The sequence below is a fragment of the Hyposmocoma kahamanoa genome, unplaced genomic scaffold, assembly GCF_003589595.1.
Source record: "Hyposmocoma kahamanoa isolate Upper Pololo Valley unplaced genomic scaffold, ASM358959v1 62, whole genome shotgun sequence".
In the NCBI taxonomy this organism is placed as follows: Eukaryota; Metazoa; Arthropoda; class Insecta; order Lepidoptera; family Cosmopterigidae; genus Hyposmocoma; species Hyposmocoma kahamanoa.
In genome coordinates, this window is record NW_020653850.1 from 18,676,038 (window position 1) to 18,700,600 (window position 24,563).

The following is a 24,563-nucleotide window of genomic DNA, read 5'->3' on the forward strand; positions in this document are numbered from 1 at the left end:
TGGGTCTGTCTTCTTGAACTGATCTTCAGTTCGTTCAGAGATTGGCTTTGGTCACCATGAGGAAGGATATCAATTAAAATTATTTAATTTGTACAGGATGCAGGCAGTACTCTGGATCCGCGAGCGGCTGCTGCGGTGGGCCAATCCGAGCTGATGTCTATGTACGACGCCATGTTCTCTCAGTACAACGTGAAGATAGCCCAGGTAAGTTGGAACAGGAAAAGAAGCCAACCAAGTCTGAATGTCTCCTACCGCTAATGGCTACTCCATTGCAGTGACCACGAATCTTAAATTACTATGTTCTTAACATACTTCTTTCGCTTCTTCTGTTCGCATTATTTTAACTGTAAAATTTTATTTTTGTTCTTGGTATTTTCGATCTGACATTTTTTGAGGATCTCCTCAATTTGGGGCATAGAAATAGATATCTATGATCTGGGGTGAAATACCGCCCTCCTTATGCCACTGCCACCTAATCGACATTTTTAGCGAAATTGAGTTATTGACATATCTGGGATTAACGAAGCGAGATCTACAACACCCTCAAATCGATTTTTTTTTTGCCTTATTTAGTTTCAGTTTTATTGTTAAGAGTCTATATAACCTCATACCTCATAAAAAAGTGTTGAATCAATTCCTTTGGAAAAAATATATAGTAAAATTGAGGATACAAACTGATTAATATGCGGTATGAAAACACTATTCCTAAAAATTTTTACTATAAAAAAAAAACAAACTTACCTTGTATACTACTCGTATACTATACGGTGTACATTTTTCAAATAGCTTTAATTTCGTTTGTAAAAAAATATTCTGAAATAAAGCCAGTGTCCCTGTCAGCTGCTCGACCCGAGCACAATGAACCGGATTATTACGGGAAAAATTTGAATTCCAGCTGAGATAGTATCGACGCTTAAGCGAAATCAGCGTATTTGGAATTTTTTTATTCGTTTTACTACCAAAAAAATTTTGGCGCCAATATCTCGAAAGTTATCGAAATGTAAATGCGCTAGTTATGATCAGGAGGGCAGAACATGTAACATACATTGAGGTTGACCTTTTTCAAATTTGCTTCATAAATTTGTGTCATAACGCGAAAGTGACTACCTATAGGTTTATTAATATAAATTAATGTTTGGTATGTTCTGTATACGTTCCATTATTATTCATTCGATTGCGATAAAACTTTCACGAGTTATTATGATGCCCTGGGCATATTATATCAAATAGGCCAGTTGTTTCAACAAATCGTACTCTTAGGGTAACAAAGCCACATGTCTTGTGATCATTCGTCAAAAGTGAAACCACATGAATGTCATAAAAATAATACGAACTACATGAAATAAATTTATGTTTATGTGAAATTTTATAACTCTCCCTCTCTCCTTGTACCAAATCGAAGTCGCTACAAATCTTTTCTTACATAGTCTTTTAGCAGTTTAATTTTCAATTGAAATTCTATAATAATAATAATAATAATAATAATTTATTCGCATTAAGTATGGTGTACATAGTTGGCTTAATATATAATATTTCTATTAACAGGTTCTCACACTTAGCTAGTAATAGCATGCAAATTTACCTTAAAATGAGTATATCTATCATAATTATTAAAATATCTTATACATTTAAAATAACAAGTCTCAATAATGTCAACTTTAAACAAATACCTAATTATTTTTGTAGTCAAAAAATTCTTCAATTGAGTAAAAACAACAGTTAAATAATATTCCAGGATACTACTCTCGAATACTAATAGTAGTTTATGCGACTGTTACATAATGAAAGGCATTAAAACACGAGTGTGGGTTTATGAAACGAGCCGACAGGCGAGATTCATAAAAACATCACACGAGTGTTTTAATGCCTAATTATGTACAGTTACATACACTGCTTATCTATACACATGTTATAAGCTATCTATGATGTGTTCAGGAACCACATGTTACGCCTGGCGAAATGGCGGCAAATAAAAACTTCTCTCACGCATGTCACGCAACCGTAGTTTTTTCTTTTTTATCCGTTTTATAACCGTAGTTAATTCATAGATACTGTAGTCGGCCCCAACTATCATATCGTTCGATATTAAGTAACGTGTGAAATTTGTCAAAATTGTTTGCTATTGACATTGTATTTCGAATAAAACTTAATCTCGACTGATAGTAGAACCGAGGTCGAATCAAATTGATTTGTTTTTGTCGAATTTGATGTTATTATAGCAATAATAACATTTTCACATTTAAGAAATTTGTTCTAATAACATACTTTATCTTTACGCTGGTCGTAATTTGTGGTTTTTGAACACATAATAGAGGGATTATGATATATGTGTACATAAATATTTCATTTTCATTTCATGTCTATCAATAAGATGTATTGCAAAAATCAGTGGAATTAAAAAAAATAAGTTACGGAATGTCATATTTGGTCACTCGTGACAATAATGTATTCATGCGCAAAATAATTTTAATTCGTGCCGCTCGGGACACTTGGCGCATAAAATTAAATTACATCTAACGTACGTACTTACTTTGCATGTCATATGCAAATGTTGCCCGTATTGTACTATAAACATATAATATATATATATAATAACATTTTTCGTGCTTACGTTCAGTTTGCACAGTCGGAATAGTAATTCCATGACCGGCAGAGTAAATATTATTCTTAAAATTTTTCTGTTTACAGTTCGTTCGTTGCAATAACAAAACGGCTTTTTGAACAATGCATTACTACGTGTATGCGTATAAAAAGTAACTAACGTAGCATGCCGGTTGTATGTGCCGCACGCCGCTGGGTGCTGTTTACGGTTACCTACGTTTATTATTATTATTGTATAACACTGGCAGGGCGCGTTCCCATTATATCCTAACGACAGATAGTAGTGCCCTTTAAAGTTTTCGTGACTTGTATATTTAAATGAAGTTGTTCACCTGTTGTTCAACACGATTAACTGTCATTCACGACTTTTTGACGTTACGACGACAGACTGTCGTGATAATGGGAAGAGCTAGAAAGATAGTCCTCCGACGATAAATAAAACGCCACGATAAAAATGTGACGACAGAAAATCGTAGCTTCAAACGGTTCCGACAAGGTGGCTGCCGTGAACCGATAAATTGTAGTCATTCAACTGAGTCCCAAGAGAATGGCATACAGCAAATGAACTATTCTCTTAGGACTCAGTCGACGCTAAAACAGGAACTACAGGAAATCAGTGTCTGCCTCGCTTGATCTAAACATTTTGCTGAATCGTTTTTTCTTTTCTCTTTTACGCCACTATGCATACTTACTGATCTAAAAATAACTCTGTTATGAATAACTTTTTGTTTTAGAATTAATTATTAAATTTTTTAATGCCTTTTGCAACACGCGATCGGTCCATGAGCAGATGTTTTGTTGATATATTTGGCGAGTTTGCCTCGCCCGCCCTGTGTTAGGTTGGCTTCATCTTTCCAATGTCTCCTTTCTTTAGTTCCACGTGTGGCGCCTCTTTAACCATTTGTTACTTAGACGTTCGTTCAGAGCTTGTGCAAGTATGTTTTCATGTTGTGAGATTCTGTCCCTACAGGCTTTTGTTATGCTACTTGTCCCATGATTGGCAGTACGGATTTTTAGATAATCATGAATCTCACCCATTTATGTGTAAGTACTATAGACTTGCCTCCAGCATTTACAGAAGACGTAACTCTGGTAACATGTATATTCAATTTGGAATCTAGTTTCGAATTGTCAAGATCTTCTTATCTTTTTTCTCTTATTTTTTAAAATACATTCTAAACCTAAACCTATATTCATTCTGCCAGTATTTCTACCCTTAGAGTAAGTTTGAAATTTATTACATAGTTGTGACCCATAACTCCAAATCGGTTTGAGGACTGTTATGTAGATGGTTAACTTGTTCTCAAGCGACAAGTATTAGATTTAAGTGTGCAAAGTGACTCGATTGATTGAATGAACGTTTTTTCTTTCTTTCTTTAATGTAACGTGTACTCGTATATACTAATGTTTCAAGTACACATGTATTTTTTCGTGATGTCCCAAAATCCACAAATAAAAATAAATAATAAATAAAAGTAAATAAAACGATACCTCTCACGTAAGTTGTTGTAAGTCAAAATACAATTTTTTACTTTTTTACTTAAGTATTAAATCCTTTTTATGCGTATTATAGGTTTCATATTTAAAAGTAAGGAAATCACTTAATGTTATAGTTTTTTTCAAACACGGAACCCATAAATATATAAAAAAATTTATATACTTATTACATTATAAGTTATTATTAACGTAATATTCTGTTTAATAATTGTTAATATAATTATTAATACAAAGATCGAACACAGAAAAAACACTCAGGAAAAATTCCTTCGATCCGGTCGGATTCGAACCGACGTCCTCTTGCATACCGTGCCAGACGCTATACCAACTAAGCTTCTGAGTGTTTTTTCTGTGTTCGATCTTTGTATTAATAATTATAACAAACTAGTGGAGTAATTTCACAAAAAATAATTGAATATCAATTCAATAAAAATTTAATTAATTATTAATATAATTTAAATGATAATATGTAATACATCGACTCATCCGAAGAACAGAGTCCGATGTGATTATGTAGCGAAAAGAGAATAAGTACGTTACATAATAATTTCATTATTCAAACTAAGGCCTACGTAAAGGTGTTTTGAGAATTTATATATCTTGTTTCGTTTCGGAAATTATAAAATTGAACAATAATCGAATTCGCTGTGAATGTCAGATCACATTCACAGCGAAGAAGAATGAACGAAATGTACTATGTCCTGAGAATAAGTAGCCTTGCACATAGACCTTTGTTCTACGGATGTGTCAATATAATTTATTAATATAATAATTCGCCGCGATCGTGAATTTCGTTTTTCTTAAAGGTTCACTGGTGGAGAATGCTTTTAGCATTAAGTTCGCCTTTTGTACCATCATGTCTTGTGGTCAATAAAGTTTTAATAAATATATATTTAGGTTAAAAAGCAAAATATTGTATTTGGACTTACAACTTAAGATGTCGAAATTCTTAGTAAGTAAATAACGAAAATCTCGCCTATTTAATTTAAAGTTATTTTGAGAAACACTAAAGCTTAATTCCAGAAAGTTAACTTTTTCGTTTAGTAACAGCGTTTGTTTTATCGTATATAATATTGGACTAAATAATTAATTTCATCTTTAGTTTTATTAAATGTTACAGGAGTTATAAGAGTTCATGTTATAAAATTAGTTATTAAAACTAATTTACTATTAAACTTTTATTGTTTACATAGGTTGGTAGATTGATTAACATTCAGTCTATTTTGTAGATATTAAATTCTGTTTATTCGCAGCTTTGTACACAAAAGTTTGAAACATTTTTGTTTTGATTTGCTACGTACAATATTCCGTAAAGTTTGACCAAACAAACTACGCATTTAGAGTTCCAAAAACTGTTCAAAGATTTTGATTTTAGATTGTACTGATTATACAATTAATTTAAGAATATTTGCTTAAAGTAGAACTTTTTACTATGAAAATATTATTAGAGAAATTACTGGTTGACATTTAAAACACACGGACGTAAACGCACATTCATACGCAATACATGAGTTTAATTTTTTTTTTGTTTTGTAGTGTATGCACACTTATTGCCATGTAATAGGAAAACTCTCGTGGGTGCCATGGACACAAATTACACCCAAACTCGCGAGAGATTGATTCTCACTTGATTTTGCTCTCTGAAATCATGAAATAAATCTGTTTGCTGCGTATTATACGAAGTCAAAATTCGATTCACAAACGCAGGTGTGTTTCGCGAATATCGATGATTAAAACCGATACCCTCTAGGCTTTAGATTCAGCGCTCACAATAGGCACTTGCTTGGTTTAGGGAAATTTGATATGTATTAGTAGAAGTAATTAGGCTACGACAATATTAGTGTACTTTCATTGTTAATGCCAGAAATAGTTTCGTATAATTAATTGAAAATGTTCAGGTTGTTAGGGAATGTTTTGATTAAAGCCCGTAGCTCGCTGGATCGTAAAATTATTCACGAGTTTTATTTTACCAAATGAAAAGAGGTATTAAGTAAATATTTGACCTTTGTATTTATAAAGCTTGCTTGTGGTGTGACATGCCCCGTGAAATAATAGGAGGTGGGAAGCCATCTTAAGAGAGGTAGGGTGGAAATTATCTGGTTTTGGCTAATATGCGGTCTTCCCGTCTGTTAATTAGGTATAGAGTAGAATTTTCAGTAGAATCAGAAGTTCATTCTTTGAATCCTGAACTCTAGTAAGTGTGTAATTATCTCACGAGTAATGAGATTGTTATATGATAATATGACACGATGAGTGTCATAAAATGATATCTGATATTATCAGATTGGGAAGGCTTAGTTGAAGGGCTTGTAACTAGGGCTTTCATTCCGGGAATCTCGATTACGAAAATTTCGCGAATCTCCAGGATTATCTCGCGTAAATAGGTAAGCTGGCAATACTTCCCTGGACGCACTCTTTCACAAGGTACTGTACGTCTACCAAAAATGACTCGAGAATATGTACACCCTTGATTGTCTTTGATGTAGCGAACCGCAGCAGTTGCTACAAATCTTTTTTGTATATATATTTTATATTATAGTCTTTTTTAGTTTTATATTGAAATTCTAAATTTAATTTTTTTTTTTGGTGCCTTTTCTTGTTATTGTCACTATTGTCTCTGTTTTGGTTGATAGCTACGCGTTGTTTGTTAAATAAACTATAAGTACATTCTTTGGTCTTGCTCACTCTTTATAGCAACCACCCAAACCCCATTGATACAATCTGCTACATATTTTTTTTGACGACTGTCATGAGATAAAAGCACTTTTGACATATGATCACATGTGTCTTTATTATACCATGGATACGATTAGCGTCATGCAACGTTTCTCTCATTTGCGTTTAGCTTCATATTACACACCTTTTATAAATTTGGATAACAGTAAAGTCGGATTTACATTTGTCTGACGTGCCGTGTTGTGATGCGTCAGAACGGTATCGGTTTCGTACATTTCACATGGTTACATTTATGTTAGTGTGTCACAATCTGACGTAACGGCTTGTGTAGTGACGGCCGTTCTGACGCGTCACGACACGACACGTCAGACAAATGTAAATTAAGCTTTAATTAAAAAGCGGCGATAAACCGGTTAAAAGAACTGTCATGCTATCTACTATAGGTATACTCTAAGAGATCCTAAATTCATTTCCTAGCGGCGGATCTGCACCACTGATTAATTATCAAATAGTTAGTTTATTAACGATTGTTCGAGAAGAATCTGTTAACCTTACGAAGAAATACTTTACATCATTAGGACCAGCCTGTTGGACCATGACCCTTTTCTACGACGAGACTCCGTACTTCCATTATATACCTTATTAGGTATTGATTAACCAAATTCTTGAGTGTCCCACAAATACAATTTTTCTATAACTTTTGTAAATTTAATTCGTATATAGGTTATACAAGATAGAAATCATTATTGTTTTCCTGCACACACACACACACACGCACACACACTATATAACTACAGTACATTACAAGATTTAAAACAAGCGAAAAGCACAACACGCCTCATTATGGTACTTATTAACAAATAAGTAATAAGAATAAAAAACTTAGCAAATAATTATTTGACGAATAAATAACGAGCATAACAGGCAGCGTATGTATTGTGCTGTTACGGAATCCGTCATCCACTGAGCTTATTGTCATTTATTTATTTATTTTTCAGGTATAACAAACAATTGTACATGGTATGTTTACATTCAGTGTTGTGAAATTGTAACATATATACATACGTACAATCAACAACATTATCTACAAATTACTATTAAAATTAAAATTGTCGTGTGTGATGGGTACGACAAAACAAAAACAAGTAAAAAGTAAACAAAAACAAATTACCTGGCTTCAATAATAGATTTTTTAAATTTAGAAGCAGGTAAAATATTATGGCAATAATACTAAACAAATCATTGACCTGAGAAATAACACGACGTAGGAACTCGCTTGACAGCATTTGTTTGCACAGGATCTGGACAGTCAATGAAATATTGCCATAGTATAACAATAAGACAAGTAGGGTAACTCCATGTAAACGCGTGTCGTGTACAGACGCACACACTCGCATAATAATGAAAGGGGCGTAAGACGACCAGTGTTACGCAAAGCGAGTGTATCGCGGCATTATGCGAACGTGTGCGTCCGTACACGACATGCGGCGGGCGCACATATACAAGCCGCGGTGCTACGTTTGTATGGAGTTACCATACTTGGTTAAGACCAATAAGTTATACTATATTATTGTCGTCTCACTGACAGTACGACGCTGATTTTCAGTGAATCCGGTTACAGAAATACACGTAGTATGGAACATAGCAAATGCGTAACTAAATACATTATCATACACACTATTTCAATATTACTGCCTCTGTGGCCGAACGATTACCATGGTGGACTGCCACGCAGAGGAAGCGCAGAGGTTCCGGGTTCGATTCCCGGGTAGGGAGAAATATTCGTATGGCCTACATTTACTCTCATGAGTTTGGGTGTAATTTGTGGTTGTCTATATGTGTGTGTCCATAGTATCCGCGATACAGGGTTTCCCTTGTTTGGGGCAATGAGTGTGTGCGTTATTATGTTATTGTAAATAATTTGATATAAAAATGTGTACTCATACCCCATTTCATAAAATTGTAAAGTAACTAGGGTAATTCTCATTTAGATATTTAAAAATTATATATAGATATATTGTTATATAATAGTAATCAACTATTAAATAACAAATAATAATATATTTCGGTGCCGCGCAAACGTGTCTTGTGTTGGATACTGGTAGCTTACCGGCAACTAGAACCGAATATTCTATTTTCATACAAATTGCGGTTGCGGTAACCGGCGATAGTGTTCAACTACCGCAACCGGCGACTGCACATGAACAAAATGTTCGCTTCTAGTTGTGTCGGTTACTTGTATCCAACACTAGAAACACTATTACGCGACGCCATAATTAACTACTAACACAGTACAAAAACATCCCCGACACATCAACAGCTACAATGGAGATTTCGAATTTGAAACAAGTGCATTTTGAGTAACAAAAAATGTGAGAAGCATTTCTGATAGGTGGAGGTATATTGTTCCAGCAATTCGAAACAATTGTGTTATATTCTTATTTTTATGGCAGGTGCTGGTAACAAAACCGGACTTCTATAACGAGGAGACCCGGCAGCATTTGTTCTGCACTCTATCTGAACTGATCTCACTGAATATCGTGCCAATTATCAACACGAACGATGCCGTCAGTCCTCCAATGTACGTGCAGGATGATTCCGTTGTACCCGGTACCGGAAAGAAGGTGAGTTCTTCAATATTTACTACACATTAATTTACCTTTCAAGATTAATTTTAACCCATATCGGAATATAAAATATAGATTTAGATACTTCAAAGAAATAAGGAAATAATACACAAAGAATGGACATAATCCGTCGCTATCTTAAAAAGTGTAATCGAAAAATTGTATATTGTTTTTAAACAGGCAGGTTTTTAAAAAGAAACAATTTTTTTTACTGTAATATATTTTTTTTATAATTAACCATTTTTATACTTCAATCATTGACTTACAAATAAATGGACGACGGGTCTAATACAAAAACCACGAAAAAAATGTCCCAAGTCAACCTATTTAAACGTAGTGACATGTAAAGGAATATGAAAAAGCTAAAACGTTAAATTTAAATTGTAATGTCATCGCAGTACTGTCTCATTTTGGTTGTTTTGCTGTCAGTCGAACAAACGAAGACTAAAGCGTAAATGACGCTCTGTATACGATTTCGATTTGGGACACTTTTAGCGCGGACCCGACGTCCATATAATTGTAAGTCAATGACTTCAATGGTCATTTATGTATAATGTTATATAGGTAATTAGAATGCAGCACTGGTAGTGGAGTTGGCATGCCGATTGATCGTAACTGCAGCAGTTAGCAGGGGCGATTCTGTTGGTGTCAGCTGCTTTCATATTGTTTTTCAACTGCGTACCGACTGCTATTATAAAGTGACCATGCATTTAGAATAATTATGTTCATATTTGTCTGTATGTACAAATATGAAATATCGACACCTCTCATGTAAAGAATCATATGTGTATATTCCTTTCGCTGCTTACAGATTGACGGCATGCAGTCGAAACTTAACTTAGGGTCGTATTCCAGAACTCTACTCAATGCTCAAGTTAGAACTTGAGCAGATTTGAGTATGATTTCAAGCACTGGAAATACGACCTTAATGGCAAGGACTTGAGTATGATTTTCAGTGCTGTAAATCATACTCAAGTCCTGACTTGAGCATTGAGTAGAGTTCTGGAATACGACCCTGAGACTTTAATTTCAAGCATCGATGTGAACGGTAGTCCGTTTGCGAGGTTATATTATTCTTTTTTGCATATGAAATAACTTTTTTTACTAACGGCAAAATATAATAATTATTATGAAGGTTTAATCAATATTTTCATCTTGTCTTAATTTCGGATACAGTACATAAAAATCACCTTCTCTATAGCAACATAACAATAATAGATCTACACTGCTGCACGCTTTCATTTTTGACTTTGATTACGCCGGCGGCATAACAATAGTGACAGTAAAGGTGTCCGTGAGTCCAACTCGACGTGTCTGCGTGACTTTTCTCTTTGTCATCATACCACGTGACGAGACAGCAAGTCGTGAGCCTGGTGGAGCTACACGCGTGTTCATACCGTTTGTAGTGTCAAATCGCAAAAATCTGAGGGACACTGCCACTGCGCCTGTCACCTTGAGACATAAGTTGACAAGTCTCATGTGTCTGCAATCTCATCAGCACCCTGACCCTTTAAAACCCGAACGCACTAAGGGTACATTACCGCTTGGCGGCAGAAAAACGCAGTCCGCAGTTCCCTGGACTAAGTGCTTCTGAGATTTCTTTTTCCCTGCATGCAATCGGTTTCGTCTGTATGGATTTGTACACGGATTTCGCGCATGCAGTTCGTTTGGTAGCAGCCTAACTCTGCAGGTTAGTGTTTTAAAGTATTAAAAGGACCCAAATGAGGATAATACCAACTAATATATCGAGGCATTGCAATGAAATTTGATACGCACTCATAATATGAAGGCTATTGAATAGCGTGGTTGCTGGTAGCAAACGTGCTATCAATAACCTTATATGCAATTACTTTTGTGAAATTACTCCACTAGTTTATTATAGAAAAATTCCGTCGATCCGGCTGGACTTCAACCAGCGCCTTCGCAATACCGTGGCTGATGCTGTCCCAGCTGAGCTACAGAACGAACCATATTTTTCATGTTATTTAATTTTTTTGTGGAGGTTAATATACATGAAAATAGTAAGTTATGAAAAATAGTTATTTGTTATGCAAGCCTGCAAAGTTGTTGTTTAACGCAAGTGCTTGTATTGAAACCTGTGCAAGTGAAGGAGGCTAAGATTGAACCTACTTACTTGTTTATAATTTTGTGTGATTAAGTGATTATTGAATTTAATGTCAACAATAATAAGAATAAAATATACCAACGTATTTATATTACACAAGTATGTAATGTACGACAAATCGCGTAGTTGAACGTGTCATTATATCTTTTTTTTTCATCGAAAGAAAAAGTTAGCAGTTTTCTAATGAGAACAGTCTTTCCGAGCTAGCTAGTGAGGTGAAAAAGTAATGACCTGTTATTATAGTTAACGACAGATTACGTAGGAGGTCTCGATATATTGTTCTCGCATAAATGCTTTTCAAGGATACTTTATAACCGCTGACTCCTTTCCGTACCGCTCTTTAATTTAATCGGACCCATTGTGCTGTGGTTTTGTGGTTGACATTTCACGTTTCAGTAACTTTTGTGTAACCTGAAATAAGACCGGCGATGTGGACGAATATCTACTTTAACACATGTAGAATGCGTATACGAGACCAAACTTAGATATTAGTTTTATTACACTTCGAATTACTCTCGAAGATGATTGCTTGTTTACATGCGCATACCATACTGCTGCATGTAAACAAGTAATCATCTTCGTTCATGATATTTAATTATAATTCGAATCAAACTTCACTAGGTAAGTTCGTTTGGTTCTTAATTAAACTTCGTATCGCTCTCGAAGATGATTACTTGTTTACATGCACAAACCACATTGCTGCATGTAAACAAATAATTATCTTCGTTCTTGATACTCAATTATAATTGGAATCAAACTTCACTAGGTAAGTTCGTTTGATTCTTAATTACACTTCGTATCATTCTCGAAGATGATTACTTGTTTATAAATAAGTTAGATTTTTAAAGTTTTAAAGTTACATTGAAAACAATTTAAACATATTTTAAATCATTCATTAAATTCGCTGTAGTGAAATGATTTTTTTTTTTATAATATCAAGTGATGGGTGAACAAGTCGTGCTTCTGAGGGTAAGCTACACGCCTTTCATAACACTTGCAGTGCCACTCAGAGCTTTAAATAGCAAAGATCTGAGGGGCACAGCCACTGTGCCTGTCACCTTGAGACGTAAGTTGACAAATCTCATGTGCTTGTAATTTCACCAGCACCCTTACCCTTCAAGACTGGTACACAGTAATGCTGACATTACTACTTGGCGGCAGAAATAGGTAAGGTGGCAGCACTCCCTGGACGAACCCTTTCACCAGGAGCTCTACTACTACTAAAAATCGACAGATTCATCTGCAGCAGGTCTTACTGGCTTCCTAGATGCTCCATGTTGAGGATGAAGTCGCTCGTTTCAGACATTTTTACATTTAAATAAGTTTTTATAAACTGCAGGTAGTAATGTGTCCGAAATTCAAACGCACATTTGTAATCCATGTAAGGATGACGGAGCGCCACCTACTAAATGAATGAAACTTACGCCATTTAGAAGGGACATCGAAATGAGTTTTTGTCACAGGATACTAGATAGTGTTTCACATGTTTTGATGCAATAAGATTAAAACGGGTGCCGAATGCCCTTGTTGTTCCCAATGCTTCAATCCATAAAACACAGCTATTTTTTTTTTAATTCCTTTCGCCACGTAAATATGACATTATCAATGAACATTGGTGAACTACTATTACAAAAATTCTTAGGTTTGTAAGGCATGATATGTATCCAATTTAAATATCCAAAAGTAATACACTAACCGTTACCTTCTTCGGCAGGGAATCGGTTTAAAAGACAACGATAGTCTGTCGGCACTGCTTGCAGCGGAGATCCAATCAGACCTGTTAATCATGATGTCGGACGTCGATGGTATTTACAACAAACCGCCATGGGAAGACGGAGCCAAGATGATGCATACATTCACCTCGAAAGATAAGGACCAGGTTGAATTTGGACAGAAGTCGAAGGTAAGATACTAATACCTATTAAATGTGAGGAAAAATTAACTATCCAAGTTAATGTAACTGAGCGTGCGAGTGCGTTTCGACAAAATTATTATTGTTACCCGCTGGATTCCATGGTGGTCTAAAAGAATACCAATGTATTGTACATAGGTCAAATTTTGGTTGCGGCTTCTGTTCAGTAGGTTAGGTTAGTATATGAAAAAGCCAGAAGCAAATTTATTTCCGTTTCCAAACATGTTTTCGGGTTAAATCATATTATAATTAATATAATTTACGACAAAAGTGGCTAATAGCAGTTTTCGGCAAAATAAAAATTAAGTCGGTAGAGTATAACTAAGTATCTCAAATCAGCTTATCAATGACGCGCACTACTGTATTCCGGCACATTTCTTAGCTTTTCTTTTTTTCATTTCAAAAAATAAAGTTGTAAATAGTAAAGCTTATGATAATGAAAATCATCTACGACATAGACAATAGACGCCTAAAATATTTGATTTTTTGCACGGAATTCATTCTGTCAATCACTTAAGGTAGGGTGAAGCGGGATACTTCGTTCTGGTTGGTGCAATTAAGGTCATAGGGATGGGACAGTATAAATTTTGTATGACGTTTATCGATAAAATTGAATTAATTAGTTATAAAAATAGATTATATTATAATAAAGATATGATGCCATTATTTACTCGTAACATAGTTTATATACAATATTAAATTAATAACAACAGAATGTTTTATACTGAATAAGTTGGCAAACTTGTTAGTATAAAACATTGTTCTTAATTTCTTCTTACTTTCAGTGCTATTGTTCTGCAGTATTTACACTGGTACGAACATATTATCTAGATTAAAAAAGGACAATAGATAATATTGACTTCATAGTAGTAGTACCAAACTGATAGTGTACTACAAAAAAAAGCATCTCTTAGAGAATCAAACTTAATATGTAACTTGTCGAACGGATAATAAATGGGTTATTTGATGAAATAATACAAGAGTAGATTGCTTGCCAGTAGAAAAGTAAATAGACTAATTACTCATTTGAACAACATAATCGACACGAGTATTAATTTAAATCGGCAAGTCACTAGCTACATGTCTGAAGGAAATCAGATCAGATCAGATCAGAATCGACAACTGTGTAGTGATGTTCATTTGATGCATCAAGTGAACAACACTAATCGTCAAATTTGACCAAAAACATAACGCATCGGCCGTACCACGACACTGAAAGCAATATACGAAAGTATTGCTCGTTTGATATTCATGACCTACAAAAGAAAGATCACAACCCAAATAAAAACCGCAATATATTACGAATCACGCGCTTGCATATTTGTTTTTTCGAAATTCATTCAAAGTGAAAAGAAATTACTTTAAAATAAATTATGCATATTTTGATTACAAAATTGTTTAACTGTGGAAGTAACGTCCATGTTTATTCATCTATTCATAGCTGTGGTATTTTTGTAGTTTCTAATAGGACAATTAGGCATTTTTCGCGTGGCAGCGGCAACTAAGCGTTTATAGTTTACATTGGGCACGCGAAGTAGGTACACTTGCGGCGTTTATTTAGATATGTCTGTACTACTACCTCTTTTGAAGAAGCAGTTGTGGGTTCCGCGTCGGCAGTCAGAACGGAAACGAAACACGTAACGTGTTTTCGCTTTTATTGCATGGACATACAGCTTTTTCTGATTGACTAAGTGCGATTTCGTGTAAATGAGTGTAAATATTTCCCTAAGAAGTTGTTTTTTAGTTTATGAAGGACAGTATTTTCAGTCTATATTTTGAAAACTTCAGTGGCCTAACGGCATAAACTGTGGGCGCTAGATAAGAAGGTCCTGGGCTGGATACCCGGTAGAGCCAATTGAGGAAATGAACTTTTCAAATGAACTTTAAAATTGGTTATGGTCTGGAAGTTGTGAATAGTACCCCGGAGTGGATTCCGTTGCTCTGGTACTCACGTTACATGCAATTCCTTTTTTCATGTGTGCTTTGTTAATCAGGTAATTGATGTGATCATCTGGTACCTACATTATATTTACATAATTGTGGTTTATATTTAATCCAAGTGTAAGGTACCAAATTGTTAAGCTAACCTAAGCTTACAATTTTAGTATGTACCAACTCGTTTGTTTCTTTCTTGAAATATGTAAATAAACAAATTCTTCGACCCAGCAAAACGTACATCCAATATTCAATATTTAAATAACAGTACAAAATTTCCTCGAAACGTCTGCGCAGTGATTTTCTTTCCTCCTCACTTTTTAATTTCCTCAGATGCTATCAACGAAATTGAGACCATCCTTCAAGGTTCCTTTTACGAGAATCCACAAAAGATTAACACCAGTGACATAAACGAATAGCTAACAGGCAAAATGTATTTAATTTGAATCAAAACGAAAAATCTAAATGGTGTTTGAGATGCTTAGAATCTAATCGTTGATTTCGTTAGGACACTTCCCTAATCGAGAAAAAACAATAAGATAAAATTCATGACTATACAACTCAACAGGTCTTTTTTATAACTTATTTATTAGTTTTTATTATATCTTATCAGGTGGGAACCGGTGGCATGGACTCAAAAGTGCAGGCGGCAACGTGGGCTATGGCTCGTGGTGTCAGCGTAGTTATTTGCAACGGCTTGCAAGATAAAGCTATCAAAACCATTATTAACGGTCGGAAGGTTGGCACATTCTTCACTGACTATGCTATTCCTACTAGTCAATCTGTTGACACAATGGCTGAAAATGGTATGTATTTTTTTCGTCACGTTATTGAAGCTCTAATTTACTAGAACTGTGTGAATCAGAATAACTTTTTTTAGCACGAGTTGGTAGCAGAGTCCTTCAAAAGTTAACACCAGCAGAAAGAGCTTCAGCAATTCATTCATTATCAGACTTGTTAATTGAAAAACAGGATCGAATTCTGGAAGCAAACGCTAAAGATTTGGAAGAAGCTACAAAAGGTGGTCTTGCTAAACCTCTGTTAAGCAGATTGTCGTTGAGCCAGTCAAAATTGAAAACGTTGTCTATTGGTTTGAAACAAATTGCTGACTCAAGTCATAACAACGTGGGCAGAATTATTAAAAAAACTAAATTAGCAGAAAATTTGGTGCTCCGACAGGTAACTGTGCCAATCGGAGTACTATTAGTTATATTTGAATCTAGACCTGATTCATTGCCTCAAGTCGCTGCCCTAGCTATGGCTTCCGCCAACGGTCTTTTATTGAAAGGTGGAAAGGAAGCAGCACACTCGAACAAAGCGCTCATGGAGCTCGTTAGAGAATCTCTAAGTCCAGTTGGAGCTGAAGAAGCTATATCTCTAGTGTCAACTAGAGAAGAAATAAGTGACTTGCTCTCAATGGATAAACACATTGATTTAGTCATTCCTCGTGGATCTTCGGATCTTGTTAGGAATATACAGAAACAATCACAATATATACCTGTTCTTGGTCATGCGGAAGGTATTTGTCATGTGTATTTAGATAAAGATGCGGACCCTCATAAAGCCCTAAAGATTGTTAGAGATGCAAAATGTGACTACCCGGCAGCTTGTAACGCAATGGAGACTTTGTTAATTCATGAAGAGCATGTATCGGGTCCCCTATTTAGTCAAATTTGTGATATGTTGAAGAAAGAAGGTGTTATCATCCACGCTGGCCCGAAACTTGCTAGTCGACTGACGTTCGGACCACCACCTGCAAAGAGCATGCATTATGAATACGGTTCGTTGGAATGCTGTATAGAAGTGGTGCAAAATCTTGAAGAAGCTGTAGAGCACATTCATAAATTCGGAAGTTCACACACAGATGTTATTGTCACGGAGAATGGTGAGTACAAACATATTTGTGTGAACTTGATAATTGAGTGTTTGTCGGCAAACAAGATAGATAAGTGTAATAGTTGTCTCAAGGTAAACATGAATGATATCTCTATATCTAAAGTAGTGGTTATCAGTTTATTGTGGCGTGATTTCTCTTCTGTATCATTTGCCTTATTAAATATTTACATTTATTGTAGTGAAATGGTAAAGCAAATTTGCAATTATCAGTCAACAAGCTTGGTTTGTTTTAATGACAACTGTTATTTATTTTGACTGATCTATCTGTATGTCTCTGGTTAATATTGGCTCAGACGCTTTAACTTGTCGTGAAGAATGAAAATTTTAACTACTATATAAAGTTAAAGATTAAATTTAGGGATTTGCAATTTCAAAATTCTGCCATTGTGTAGTTGATGACCTTTTAATGCTTTTAATAACAACAAGTATTTGTTAACTTCCAGTTGATGCTGCAAAACAATTCTTGGGCTCAGTGGACAGCGCGTGTGTGTTTCATAATGTCTCTTCGCGCTTTGCCGATGGGTTCCGTTTCGGCCTTGGCGCAGAAGTCGGCATTTCTACGGCTAGGATTCATGCCAGAGGTAACTATATGTGAAAATAATTTTAAAAGACTAGAAGTCTATATCTATCTAGATGATAATGGGTTTTTCTGCTGTGTATATTTATGGGCGGTACACATTGACTTACAAATAAATGGACGACGGGTCTAATACAAAAACTAGGAAAAAAATGTCCCAAGTCAACCTATTTAAACGTAGTGACATGTCAAGGAATATGAAAAAGCTAAAACGTTGAATTTAAATTGTGATGTCATCGCAGTACTGTCTAATTTTACTTGTTTCGCTGTCAGTCGAACAAACGAAGACTAGAGCATGAATGACGCTCTGTATACGATTGTAACGCCCTGTAAGTTCGGACACTTTTCAGCGCGGACCCGACGTCCATATAATTGTAAGTCAATGGCGGTACAAGACTAAATTTCAAGATTGTATCGATTCGATAAAAAATCTTGTATCTTGCATTTTGTAGAAAAGTAAAATATAAAATTAAGTGGCACATCATCTGCAGGAATTTTTGTTAAAAGTTGACTTTATTTTAGTGGGGAATAGGCCATAATCAACTAACTTTGTTAAAATGTGTGGAAATTCACCCAAAAATACCGAAATCTCGTACTGTATGTTAATGGAGTTTGAAATTTTGTGTCGAAAGTCGGTTTTTTGTACCTTCCTTAATTTAAATTAAGTAAAATGCAATCACTGTTGGTTTATTTACCACCAAGATACCAAGAAGACCACCGTCTGGCTTTGAGCAGAAGATTTAGCCGACTTTGTTTTGGAGAATATCCAATGACGACTACGCCATAATAAATAACTAACAATGTAGCTGTTATTCTTATTGTAACCAAAATCATGTAGTTACTAATAAAGAAGGGACATCCGGTTAAGCTACCCAGTTTATATGATAAATGTTCAAAAATATGCAGGTAATTTTTTTGTAAAAGATTTCGAAACAATTTCGAAAAACTAATATTAGTGTTTCGACTTTTTTTGCGTTTTTTTAATTTTTGCGTTCTCGCAAACGCAAAAATTTTGATGCATGTACAAACATTTGTTGTCGAAACATTATAAATTGTTTTTTTTGTATGTTTGATGAAAATTACATTATTTACATATTTGATACGTCGGATTTCTACTCTCACTTTTGTATACATTCAAACTCTACTAAGTAATTAATAAGAATCTGGAATAAAAAGGGGACGCCACTTTGACTTCCATAAAACATTGTGCGTTGGTAGTTCCACTGCCCGCTATTTGAACTGCAAGCGGTCTTGAACTATGAAGACTCGTTTAAGGCTAAAAAGTCACGAAGCAATTTTCACTCGCGCCGGCTCTGGTTGCGGGACCGCGGCTTCCGTAGAATGCATATATGTAAATAATGGTGGCACTTCACATATCTATTTGTATTTGCGTGTTTCATATATTTGGCACACAATCAAAATGTGTAGATAGCTTGCGTGATAAACTATTTGCCTTGTTTGTCTATTCGACAAATACAGCAAACGCCAAACTCGCGTTACCGCGCGTTGATGGGTTTCTCGACACACATTAAAGGAGCCAAATATGCAAATACGAATGTAAACTGTTCACGGGCATGGGTGAAAACCGCACCGTGAGTTCTTAGCCTAAAACGGCTCAAGTTATAATTTCAATGATATTACAGTAAATCTGCCGGTATTTAGTCTATGGCAGTATTTAGTCTAGGGTATAACAGAAATGTCCTTCCACATTTCAGGCGGTCGTGCTGCCCATGATAACAATCAAATTTAGCAAAATAATAATTTATTTTAGAGGAATACATTTTTGGTTTCCCATACAAAATGATCTCGTTGAAAGCGCACATTTTGTAGGGGAAATAAATTGTTTTGTTATCATGAGTACAGTTGATATATGGACGAACCTTTTTGTTACAACTCTGTATAGCTAAAGATAAGAGCAATAATTATCATGATTTGTTATTACAATTGTTTCTTTTTATTTGCTTGTTTGTGTTGTTTGTTTTTGTTTATAAACGTCGTGGTTTTTCAGGTCCAGTGGGAGTTGAAGGCTTATTAACTACCAAATGGATATTGGAAGGCACAGATCACACCGCTGCCGAATTCAATGAGGGTAAACGCCAATGGTTGCACGAAAATCTTCCAGTCAACTGACTATTTGAAACTAAGGACAATTTTTGGTACAACTTTATAAGATTCTTTATAGTGTAGTTAATTCTTAATATAGACGAATAATCGAGTTGTTACAAAATTATAATTTTAGTATATTGTATAGGTATTAAGGTAGCAATTATCAATATTTGTGAATGTTATGTTTTTCTTTTATTAAAAACGTGTTGAAAATGTTGATGATGAGTTTTTCTGTAACTATCACTCCGATAACAAGTGACAATTCACAAGGACCCCAGCGAGTCACCCTGAAACATAAAGTTGACATGCCCCGTGTGCTATAGTTTTACCAGCATTCTACAGGTGTCTACAAATTTGCACGATTTTTTGACGATAGAATAGATACGTGTGATCAGATAGAATCGAGTAAATGTGCTAGCAACAGACGATCAACTGCGTATTTTTTGTCGAATAACACTGTGGAATTTAAATTAGACGTATATTCTTACAAATATTGTTCGATTTTAACCTTTATATTTATCGATCGCTAATAAGTGATAGTAATGACCGTCAAAAATCGAGTAGGTAAGGGAGTCACCAAACTTATTGACTCGGAGTCGCCTTGATGCGACCGTGTTTAATCACACCTGTCGCATTAAGTCGATTTGCCGTTGACGCAGCCGCTCGCGCTCCGTCGCACCAGTTGTTTCCAAATCTGCAGCCGTCGTTGGCATGTGTACGGATGCTACCAAGAATTCGCAGGAAGCACGTTTGTTGCCGATCTGTGTCGAACCGGCTTCGTATGAACCGATGCGAAACGCACAACGTCCTTTTCGCCCTTACGTTTAAGGACGTAAAGCTGATTCTGACGGGCTTGATGCGATCCTGCGTTAATAAATGTAGGGACCCCCTAAATCTGCAGGTACTTTTACCATTAAATTCAGCAATAATGCTCCCATTACTGCTTGATGGCAGAAATAGGTATGGTGACACAAGAATCTGCTGTTGCAAAACTTCGCTTCATTGAGGTTTGCTTAAGTTAGTTAAATCACACCCCGGACATTCCATACTTCGGCCAAAAGTTATTTACCTACTACTACTACTACATACACCAAAGCACTATCTGCACACGCGCAAATGTGTGCGTGAAGTGGCAGGGTTACCCATAACTTTCTCGTACATATTAACGTTGGTAGAGCCTATCTTATCCTAGCTTATCTATAATTCTATTAATAGAGTACTAATAAATTATATTATATTTTTCATTAATTCACTAACTAGAATAATATTGAAGATTTATTTCAAAAATTTATTAAAAGCACTTAAAATGTTATATTTAGGACAGGTACTTATAAATAAGGTAAACAATTTATTTGATAATTGAGTGTCCAAGTTACCTAGTTAATAATTAGGCATATTCACTACATAATATTTATCGGCAATACAAATTGAAAATTCAAGGACCCTTTTGTCTACTAGCTCATGAACTTATGGCGTCTCATTATATTGATATAATAAATCTGTATTATATATTACTCTGCACTAAATAAATGAAGATAATAATGAGTCTCAGACTAGTTTTTTTACTTACTTCGTTTCATCTTCCGGTTGTTAATTGATCGTTTAATTTATTACAATTTTTTATTGCCATTGAATTTGGGCTACTGTGTGTAGTTTTAATATTATTCTTTAAATCGCGTCTCGAAGCATCGAGTTTGATCTATTATCTTTGTATAAAACACAGGGTTTTATTCTTACAAATATGCAAGTTTCGAAAAGATAATAAACCCATGTAATTGTTAAGATTCCAAGTTTTTTAAAATGCGGTAACTTTCTGTACTTTTGATATTAGCTATTATTCGTACACACTTTTTTTGTAGGCCAAATATATCATGAATGTCAGTACTGTTTCCCCAGAGTATGATACCGTATTTGAGTTGTGAGTAGGCGTAGTAAGCGGCAAGTGTATCTCTCATGTTCGTGGTTTTTTGAGTTCTCTTAGAGCATATACTAATTTTGACAATCTGATTTTAATCTTTTTGACGTGTGCTTTCCAATTCATTCTTACCTTCATCAGGACTCCTTCAAATTACATGCTTGTATAAGCCATTATGCGCTGTAGCGTTTCTGTAATTTTTAGTTCACTAATTGGGTCTCACGTTCGTTACCGGAATTAACCAGACAAATCGCTCCACGAACGGTCATGCACCACCACCCACCAAATCAAGAAAGAGCTGTTAATCTGCCCATACTTCCGGTATCCGGGCCAGGTGAGATTTCCCGTGTTGAGTAAAATTAAGCTGCAGGCTCCACTCCTGGTGGTGCCCTTCGGTCAATTCGTTTAAGTTTCAGCTTTGCAACCATACTCCCCGGAGTCCAAAATCTTTAGTTTCCCGGAAGCTGCCCGCCGAGTTATTGTAGTAACGTCGGCGGATCGCTAGATAATATATTTACGGTTAGAACTAGGATGGTATCGCCTTCGAACCTCTTTCTTTCTTCGAAACTTTCGTTCTTGATTGATGAAAACACCTTTGGCAAAAGCTTTCGCTGATGTTCGTCTTGCGACGATCCAAGAATTTCAGCTCCAACGTCGCAATATGAATGCCCCTCGTTATCCCTATTAAAATTCGTATCTGAACTGCACTTATAAATATTGTATGAACAATAAACTTTTTTGAACATTAAAATTTATGCATGAATTTCATCGCGCGGCGGCCGCGCAAATTCATACATCAATTCGTGCTGCAATTCGTGTCGTATGCACGGGCACTAACAGTGACGCGGTAGTAGCGCCACAGTGGCGCCACTGCAGCGTCTTTATAAGCGTCTAATTTGAAGGCGCCCTCAGTTTGTCGGTTTTCTTATAGTTCTTATCTTGTTGATTAACAAACTCATACGGGTAAACAAACTCGTAATCGTGATTAGGCCCATCGCCAGGATAATGTTCGGACCACAGCACATCAGACATTTTGACATTAATAAGTTCGTAAGGAACTTCAACCTTTTTGAGGATAATTTACTTTTACCTATAAGGTATCTGAGACATATAGCTAGTTTGCTATCTTTTAATATTAAGGACGCTGTTACAGAAAATATAACACAGTCCCACGACAATGCTCCTATTTTAAGTAGCAACAGTATACTTTTTACTAACCATAATTTAAACTAAAAAACACGACAACAGAAAAGTCTAATTGTTTCCATGTAGTACATCAAAATATTCAAGGCTTTTCTGGCAAAACATTAGAAATAAGTCTTTTTTTGCACGATATTTCCGTTGACGTGTTTTGTGTTACAGAACACTGGCTGAAAGACTACGAAGCAATTAACAACATAGAAAATTATGTAATAGTCAGTTCGTTCATAGGAAAGAGCTTAAGTAGAGGCGGATCCATGATTATTATTAAACGTAACTTAAAATTTAAAGAGCGTAAGGATATCACAGATCTTTCTACTGAACGAAGTATTGAGATTTCATGTGTGGAATTGGATCAGTTTGTCGTCTTATTTGTATACAGGCCCCCCTCTGCTAATTTTAACGAGTTTGAATTAATTATGGAAGACAGTTTAAAGCGGATTTTTCCAACGAAAAAAATGTAGTAATATGTGGAGATTTCAATGTAAACCTGTTGGAAAATTGTTCTACTTCTGTAAGACTCATTAATTTATTTAAAAGTTTTAACTTGATTAACCTTTTCTTAGAACGAACTCGCATCACTGCCTCCTCTTCTACTTGTATTGATAACATCTTTTGTAACACAGACGCAGTGTCTAAATCAATAATAAATTGCTTAAGATCAGACCATAGTGGCCAATTGGCTTCTTTTAATTGTAAAATGAGCAAGAAGGTAGACCAATTTCTCTGCAGACCGATTACCACAGAACGAATCATTAGATTTCAAAATAATATCGGCAATAGTTTAAATTCCCTACCCCATATACCGGAGGATCCAAATACTTTATATAGCATGATATTTGGTTTTATTTAAAAATAAATTTGATAATATATTTAAATCGAAAACATTAACTTTCCATAGAGAGACTAAATTCAACGACTGGGCAACAGTAGGTGTTCATAAGAGTAGGTCTCGTTTATATGAGCTATATTCTATGAAAACTTATAATACTAATTCCAATTTCATAGAATATGTTAGAATTTATTCAAAAATATTTAAAAAAGTATGTGTAGCTGCTAAGGTTAAGTTTCACAGCGACAAAATTAGACAATCGATAAATAAATTTAAAACTACTTGGAGCATAATAAATAAAGAGTCATGCAGGGTTAAACAACACGATAGAGATATAATTTTAGAATTAGACAGTAAACTTATAAAATCTAAAGATAAAGTAGCCCAAGCTTTTGAATCGTTCTTTTCGGAAATTGCTGTGAACACTACAGAATCATTTAATTCCACCCCTTCACTTGCTATTGATCTTCTAAAGGAAAATGTTAACGTTTGTGGCAGTTTATTTAATCCGTCATATTAATCCACAAGATATCATAAAAGCTTTTAAATCAATACATGTTAAAAAAAACTGAAGATCTCTGGGGCATATCAACTAAAGTTATAGACTCAGTTATTGATCTAATTTCCCCACATTTAGCTGTAGCTTTCAATAGGTGCGTTGACG

The 24,563-nt window shown here is 35.1% G+C and overlaps 1 protein-coding gene across 1 annotated transcript in view; it reads left to right on the forward strand.

Moving 5' to 3' along the window:
- LOC113229477 (delta-1-pyrroline-5-carboxylate synthase) overlaps positions 1-20,176 on the forward strand; it is a 39,310-nt gene extending 19,134 nt beyond the window's left edge. The window contains exons 3-9 of the mRNA XM_026463075.1: positions 97-204; positions 9,228-9,398; positions 13,241-13,429; positions 15,987-16,179; positions 16,254-17,258; positions 17,713-17,850; positions 19,855-20,176. Of these exons, the coding sequence (XP_026318860.1) occupies positions 97-204; positions 9,228-9,398; positions 13,241-13,429; positions 15,987-16,179; positions 16,254-17,258; positions 17,713-17,850; positions 19,855-19,976 (1,926 nt within the window). The 3' untranslated portion in view covers positions 19,977-20,176. The remainder of the gene's footprint in view (positions 1-96; positions 205-9,227; positions 9,399-13,240; positions 13,430-15,986; positions 16,180-16,253; positions 17,259-17,712; positions 17,851-19,854) is intronic.
- The last annotated feature ends 4,387 nt before the right edge of the window (positions 20,177-24,563 follow it).